This window comes from Eulemur rufifrons, chromosome 30 (assembly GCF_041146395.1).
Source record: "Eulemur rufifrons isolate Redbay chromosome 30, OSU_ERuf_1, whole genome shotgun sequence".
NCBI lineage: Eukaryota > Metazoa > Chordata > Mammalia > Primates > Lemuridae > Eulemur > Eulemur rufifrons.
Genome location: NC_091012.1, coordinates 90,166,215 through 90,173,896, shown reverse-complemented (window position 1 = coordinate 90,173,896; position 7,682 = coordinate 90,166,215). Strand labels below are relative to the sequence as shown.

The 7,682-nt window shown below is 55.8% G+C and overlaps 1 protein-coding gene across 4 annotated transcripts; it reads right to left on the bottom strand.

Moving 5' to 3' along the window:
* Nucleotides 1–1,532: 1,532 nt before the first annotated feature.
* On the bottom strand, nucleotides 1,533–7,008 carry CITED1 (Cbp/p300 interacting transactivator with Glu/Asp rich carboxy-terminal domain 1). Of its 4 annotated transcripts, XM_069463800.1 has the most exons (4): nucleotides 5,681–5,766; nucleotides 5,127–5,247; nucleotides 2,790–2,914; nucleotides 1,533–2,155 (listed from the first exon to the last, which is right to left on the bottom strand). In XM_069463800.1, exons 2-4 carry the CDS (start codon nucleotides 5,137–5,139, stop codon nucleotides 1,610–1,612), a joined length of 684 nt encoding a protein of 227 aa, XP_069319901.1. In that variant the 5' UTR covers nucleotides 5,140–5,247; nucleotides 5,681–5,766; the 3' UTR covers nucleotides 1,533–1,609. The 4 variants fall into 4 exon arrangements, with proteins under 4 accessions (XP_069319901.1, XP_069319902.1, XP_069319903.1 ...); XM_069463801.1 differs by lacking the exons at nucleotides 5,127–5,247; nucleotides 5,681–5,766 and adding an exon at nucleotides 6,877–7,008; XM_069463802.1 differs by lacking the exons at nucleotides 5,127–5,247; nucleotides 5,681–5,766 and adding an exon at nucleotides 6,318–6,720.
* Nucleotides 7,009–7,682: the final 674 nt, after the last annotated feature.

Genomic DNA, 7,682 nt, shown 5'->3' with positions numbered 1-7,682 from the left:
CCTGCATGCTCAACTCCTGGGTTTTAGCCACTGTGGCCCCTTTCATGAAGCTGCACCTGTGTAACAGCTGTTCCCCTCACTCATTCTTCCCTTGGTTGATTCAAGTCTTATTTTAAAACCCAATTCTTTCTATAGGTAGATATGTCTTTATGGAAAGGCATAGTAAAGCCAGCAAGGAGGCACCACAAGCAGATAGACAGTTGCTACCTCTATGTTGGACCAGAGGCAATCAGGATTGAGGGAGAGAGTTGGTCAAAGGGTACTTTAGCCTTATCTAATAAAGTTTCTACTTTTTACAAGGAGATTGTATCATGTATTTATTACCTGTGAGATATAAAAACAAACAAACGAACCAGTTCAACACCAGGAAGTTTTCCCCAGACTTCCCAGGCAGATGGAGCTGTTTCCTTTTCTGAGATGGAATAGCACCTTCCCGCTGCGTTCTAGGAAATACTGTTTTGTTGTGCTTTGTTTGTGCCTATTTCTCCCTGAGATGCGGAGCCCCCTCAAAGGTACAAATATGGTCTGATTCATGCTCCCAGTGTCTAGCAAAGTGAATGGCCAATAGCAGGTATTTAGGGGGCACCAAATCCAATGAAGCACCTTTGCTAGTTGGCTCTTTTGAAAGAGCTCACTATGGAGCAGGCCTGATGCTGGTCCTGGGGGGCCCTGATTAGTCGTTTTCAGTGTTCAAGGAAGAAAGTCTCCAAGGGTCTGAAATGTGGACAGAGTCTCCAGGCCATTGGGCTGTGACAGCATGAGGACAGGGCTTTATCAGGGCCCTACAAGGCCAAGATCCAGTGCAGTGCCACTGCCTCCTCAGCAGTTAATCAGAGGGATGTATCTCCGAACACTGAACTTGTCAAGCCCAGTCCTGATGTTTCTCTAAGCTGGAGAGGCCAGCTTAAAGAAACAGGGGGAACCAAGGAGGTAGGAGCCAAGGGACACTCTGAGCTTCTCTGAGTGCCCCAGGCTTAAGAGGGCTGAGTAGCTGTGTGAGGGGCTTGAAGAAGGCACCTTGAATCCCACTTTAGTGATGGGAATTTGTAGCTTTCACAATTTTCCAGAGAAATCTGAGCTCCCAGGTCTTAAGACCCTTCTTAGGTCCTATTCCACATAGGCAAAACTTGGGGCAAGAGTGGGTGGGGGTGGCTTTTAGAGTTGAAGTGTGTACCATGTAGCCAGGGATGTCTTTAGACTTGGATGTACAAGTGACAAGGTGGCAGAAGATCTGCATCACTCTCTTCCAAGAATACCTCCAACCAGCCACTGTATTCAACTCTGAGCAGAACAGTGTTCCTGTGGTCTTAGGGCAATAAGCCTAGGTACTTGGACTCCTGAGAACAGGAGTGGTGGTGGCAGCGGGAATTCGGCGAACAGCCCTCTCCACCCCTCACTCTTCCTCCCCTCCCATTTGGCCCCTTGCCAGCTAGCTACCTGCAACCCCACCCTGGGCCTCAGAATTGCTAAAAGGACATCTGACCACACTACACACCTTTAGATCTCAATGAAGGACACCTCTAGTTGGCCCATCTCTTTGTAAGTAACTTTTATTTTTATTTACAACAGAATTGGTGGCTTTATTCCTCCATCTTTACGGACATTGGCATCAGCAGCCATACGGGAAGTCCGAAGTGAAGTCAAACTCATTCTGCCCCAGCCACAGCTCTGGAAGCTCATCAGCTCGGTCCAGTCCCAGTTCCACCACCAGCGACATCAGCACCTCCTCATCCACCTCCTCATCCACCTCGTCTGAATCCATGATAGGAGGACTCTGGGCACCGGTAGGAGGAGAGAGTGACTCTGCCCCTTCTGCCTGAGCCCCAAAGCCCCAGTTTGGAAGGGGCTCTGCCTCCCCAGGCTGGTCGGGAGTGGCGGCAGCCATCTCCTGATACTGGCTATTAAGTTTCTGCAGCTGCATACTGGCCAACAGGTGAGGGGCAGGGTGCAGGTTGAAGGGTGGGGTTTTAGTGGGAGAGGTGGAGGTAGAAGAGCCTATCGGAGATGGAGATCCCAAGGGACTAGTGGGAGCCCCACTGCCCTTGATGGTTCCATTTGAGGCTACCGGGGGGTGGTAGTGCAGAACGGCCACTGCTTTGTGATCTTTCACCCCCAGGTTAGAGTAGGCCAGAGAGCTCATCTCTTGGTTGGCATCCTAGAAGACAAAAGAAAGCACACCATAGTACCCCTGTTCTTGGCTTGTCCCTTACCATTTATCAAACCCAGAAGGCGGAATGCAAAAAAAAAAAAAAAACCAAAAACAAAACCAAACCAAACCCAGAAGGCTCCCATCCCACATGCACTTTATTTGGGGCTGGAGGTGAGGAGGTAGCAAGAGGACCCCCTGGAAAATTAGGGTCCTAGCTCAAGTATCCTTTTGCTACTATGGCTCTGAGCACTGAGGTCAGACCCCAGTTCTAGTGCTGGGGCACCTGCCATCCTAAGTGGGTTCACTGCTTTCATCCTCTCCTCCCCCACCCTCCAACTCACCATTCTAAAAAGGGCATCTCTTTGTCCCTCTTCTCAGCCTCACTTTAATCTCTTCAACAGAGTGATCTTGTTCTGGTTTTACTTCTCTGCTCCCTCCCCTGCCATCTCTCAACACCCCTAGTGGGTTTAATTTGACCACATTTAGGCAGAAGCTATTCTCATTCTCCCCAGAGAAAGCCCTGCTGTATCCTCTCTGCTCAAGGACACTAGATATCACACCTAGGAGGATCTAGCACATGACCCCAGAAAAGTTTCTTTCCCTGCCTCAGTGTCTCCATCTGTAAAATGGCAAAAATTACCTCCTCCACAGATGAGGTGCCACCCTTGACATCAAGTGCAGGCCTTGACATTGTTGGCATTTCAGAATCTTGGCAGAAGTTGGATAAATTGTCAGGAGATGATGCTGCCAGCTGGCACTGTTGTCCTGTATGTGAGGGAGAAGACATGGTTAAGGGCAAAGAAAGCACTAGCAAAGCCCGAAGCAGGGCAACCCCACGTGGCTACAAGGCAAGGATGGTGACAGGGTTAAACACAAGACCAGAGACCATCTGAGCAGAGGGAGGAGATCAAGCTGGAACTTTTGCCTGAGGCAGGAAAGGTGCTGCCCAGGCAGCCAGCTACCCTCACTGCCAAGAGGGGACACACATGACTGTTTCCTCATGCAAGTGATTTGAGTCCCAAGTTAGGTGTGTGGGGGGGTGGGGTGGTGATGCTGTTCCTGGTTCTGAGGGCAGAAATGTCCCTGAGTAAGTAGCACACTGTCTCAATGGGCTACTAAGCATCTGGGCTGGAGAGCTGGGCCTCCATGGGCCTGAAAGAATGTGGGAAGAAGTCAGGGCAAGGAAGACCTAGAAAGCTGGAGGCTGCATCACAGGTAAAGGACAAGCAAATGTCGTGGGGCTCTAAGCCCTGCCTTGGGCATGCCTGCAAGAAGTCAGGCTGGTCAGGGTAGTCTGGGGGCTGAGGCAGCCAAGGCCAGACAGAGCAGCTAGGAATGTCTCACTTTCTTGCGCGTCTCAAGCCCCCTCCAAGACAGCCCCAGTACTGGGCTTTCCCAGGACACCTGCCCCAGAGCTCTGAGCCCAGCCACACCCATCTCTAGTAATAGGGGGAAGTATTCTTTCCAGAGGGAAACTGAGGCAAAGAGATTCAATCTTTTTCTATTTGGATAGCAGTGGTTCTGGGAGCAGGATTTTGCACTGCTATGCCCGCATGCCTCACCTGATCACTGGCCAAATCATCATACCTGGAATGACTCAAATGGCTTTCAAAGAAACCATTCCCCAGCTCAAGTGCCAAAGGATAAGGAAATGAGGGCAAAAGAATACCCCAAAACCAGAAAATAAAAAGCTCTGGAAAACTCAAGTTATTTTCCTAGAAGCTTTTTTTTTTTTAAAGCCCCATATATTCTAGCCTTAATAATCAATGAGAGATATAGAATTTCATACTTATAAATACCCCCCAGTCCAAAGAATCTTGAGGACCTTAAAAAGAATCTCTAATCTTTCCAAGGAGACTAGAATTCTCCATGACCCCCTCCCGCCTGAGTGGTCATTAAGAATCTGCTCAGACGCTTCTAGAAAGTGGCCACTTACTACCTCTCTGCACCATCTTAGCACCACTTACTTGGAGGGGGGAGGCAAGAAAAATAGAGAAAGAAAGGGGGAGGGGAAAAACCATGATGGGGGAAAAATCAGTTGCTAGGTCCTGCACCACTGCTTGATTGGAGCCCTGTTCCTTCTAAGACAACCCTAGAATATTTGAAGCAAGTGATCACCAGACAAGGAGTCTAACGCATGTCATCTTCAAGAGCCCTAGTACCATCAGTATCAAGCAATTTTCCTGTCCTAAGAAAAATGTCTGGGGGGCCCTGCCCATCTTTTCCCGTTCTTATCCAGCCTTCCCTCTCCTTTGCACCTCGAGGTACACGAATGCATAGAAGAAAAACAACAGCAACAACAATAACAAGAAAACAAAAGAGAAAAAAAGGAAGAGAAGGGGAAAAAAGGAGAGATCGAGAGAAAAAAGTATCTCTGTTCCGATATCAGTTTGTGGGGAAGGCCATTTTACCGTGTCTCCCCCGCTTCAGGCTAGGAGCTCCCCTGGGAGGTACGCTGTCTCCATTCAGATCTGTAGCCTCCCTTCATCGCCCGACCACCCGCCCTGACCCCCCGCCGCCTGGGTCTGTGCTCCATAGGCGCTCAGTAAATGTTGATGAATCTGCCTAAAGAGGCGATCACATTTCGATTGGTATCCCTTGGCCTTGCTTCTCCAATTTTCTGTCCTTCCCCAATGCCCCCTAGTCCATTGGAAGGCAAAAGGCGGCAGCGCGGAAACGTCCCAGCCCGCTCTCCAAGCCGCGAGCTGACCACTGCGAAACGGCTGCGAGAGGCGGCTGGGAAACCCAGAGCAACAAGTGCCTCTTCGCCGGCTGGTGCCTCGTGGATCCCTAGCCATCATCAGTTCCCAGTCCCGCTGCCGGCCCTTAGCAGCCCACTTGTCCTTGGGCGGGCAGCCCCCTCCCGCCTAGATGAGGGTGGGAAGGGGAGAGGAAAAAGATAAGGGAGAGGTAGGTGTGGAGGAGGGGCCCTCATCTTTTAACCTGTTGGGGGACCAAAAGTTAAAATGGCACCAACCGGATGGCTCCATCTCGATTGCTATTTTCTCACTCAGAAGGAGGAATTTAAAAATCCAAACAGTACTGCGGCTTGTCTTGGACGCGCTCTAACCAGACCAGTCAGTCTCGCCACCTGAAAACTAAAGGCCCGTTGTTTGCGGACAGCTCGGCTGCCCTCCTCGCCGCATCCCAGATGGAGCCTCCAGAGCTGGGGTCGGCCGGGAGCATCCCGGCACGGTGGGCGCGAGCACCCGGGCCACCAGGGCCCCGAGCGTCCTTTCCCGTAAGTGCTGTATCAGGAACTGATCGCAGGGACAAGGACGGACAGGCGGGAAGGGACGCGGGGTCTCGGCCTCAGAGGCGAGTTTGGGGGCCCGGGGTGTTTTTGCGCGCGGGGACGCACTCCGGAGCCGCTGGCAGCCACTCCCGCGCCTCACCGACACTTACTGAGCGCCCGCGGAGCACCCGACGCGGCCGCGACCCGACCCTACCCCCAGCCAAGGCGCCCGCGGTCAGTGCTACAACCCCACGAGGAGAAGAGTGAGAGAGACCCGGAGAGGTGCGGTAACTTGCCCAAGGTCACAGCGCTAGAAAGTGGCAGAGCCGAGATTCGCAGCCACGTCTGACTCCAAGTCCGGCGCTCCACGAGGCAAGGACTCAGAGCGCTGCTCGGCCGCCCTCATTTATAGAGAGAGGGGTGTGTGCGCTGGGGGCGTGTGTGGGCGTGTGGGGGGAGGGGAGGGGACGTCGCCTGGGTAGTAGACGCAAGTTGCCCGAATTTGCTAACTTCCATCCCGCAATTCCGCTGAACTCGGCCCGAGAGCCCCTCTTGCCTCCATTCCCCGAAGGAAACCCGAGCTTTGTGCAGCACCGGAGCCGGAGCGTCCAGATGCGGTCCGGGCGATTAGCAAAGTAGGTGGAAGCCAAGCTGGAGAAAGCGCGGGCGCGGGGAGAAAAGGTGCTGCCGTCTCCCAGGGAGAAGCGGGTGCCTGGCCCGGCGGGCCGGCAGGCGGGCGCGCTGGCCAGCGAACCGGCGCGCTGGCGGCGAGCGGCGGCAGCCCCTCGCCCCCAGAGGAGAAGCTTTCAACAGAAAACAAGTCTTCCAGAACCCCCCTGGCCCGCCTGGCTGCCGCCCGTTCCCCACGCCCGCTCCACGGGAGTCTTCGGCCCCGCCGCCCAGCCCAGCGTCCTGCCTGGCGGCCCGGCTTACCTCGGCGAAGCCGCCTGCCCTGGAGAGAGGGAAGCGCGGAGCCTGGTGAGCCGCGGGAGAAGCGGCGGAGCCCCTTGCCCCTGGCACGCACGCCGCCGCCGCCGCCGCCACCGCGAGCCGGTCGCGCTCAGTGCCCGCGGCCGCGCGGGTGGCCACCCGACCCCGGGGCGCCTGGGAAAAACACGCACCGCTGCGCCGCGCCGCCGCCGCACCGCACCGTGCCGCGCCAAGCAGCCCCGGCCCGAGCCCGTGCCCGCCCGCCGCCCGCCCGCAGCTTCGGCGCCGGACTCCGGGGCGGTGGCGGTGGCGGCCACCGCGCTCCCTTCCCGGCGCGGGGGACCCGGCTCTCAAGCCCCCATTGCCGCCTGGAGAGCCCTGACGCACACGCAAACGGCAGCAGACTGGCCTCGGCTAGGAATCCCAGGAAGGACAGACCCTTTTTTCCCCCCCTTTTTTTTCTCCCCCCAATTTCCACGTCTTTATAACCGGCTTAGGGCATTATTAGCACATGTCCTGGCTCGTGGGCGAGTTGGTGACAAAATCTGAACTGGATACTCACGGAGGGCCCGAGCCGGTGCTGTGCCTTCCTCTGCCCTCCTCCTCCTCCAGGAGAACAGCCCCTCGCCGACAGGCTGAGAGAGGCAGCCGGGCGGAGCGAGCCTTCTCTCGGCAGCTCAGCGGTGCCCCTTCTGCAGCTGTGCCGCCGGGAACATTTTTTATAGCGGTGGCTGGCGCGTGTGGCCCTTTAAAGGCGCTCGAGCTGGTGCAGTCACCGCGGATCGTGTGAAAGCGAAGGGCCGGCTGGGGAACGGAATCCGCGCGGCCCCGCCGGTCCGGCAACCCTGGGGACAAGCCACGGCTCCCGGGGTGGGGCTGGCGGAGCCAGGCCATGGGCACCCCTTGCCCGGAGCCCTGGCCGGTACCTGGGCTTCTAAAGCTGTCCGGGCCCGGGGCCCGGGACATGGGCTCTCCCCACCGCCCTGCATGGACTTGCCCAATAAATTCCACTTAGTAATTTCACTGAGGCGAGGGAGAGTTGTAATGTCTGTTTTCTGACCTAAATCTAGCGGGTGGCCAGAGCGGGCTTCAAGGGGTTGGGGGGAGAACTTTGGGCTCAGGGAATGGCCCGGAGGAGGGGACGAACACGGGACGGGGCCGGCGGGGTATGGTCTTAGTTTTCTGCAGGGCTTTCTTGGAGCCTGTCTGCCCTCTTTGGGCTGCACCATCTCCCTCGCTGAAGGGCGGAGGCAGGGGGTCTCATTCCCCCTAAAGTCGCCAGATTCTGGGCAGAGCTTTATGGGGGGCCTATAGAGCAGCGGTGGCTTCCCTGAGCTGGGATTGGGTTCGACAGTTTCTGTCCTGTGA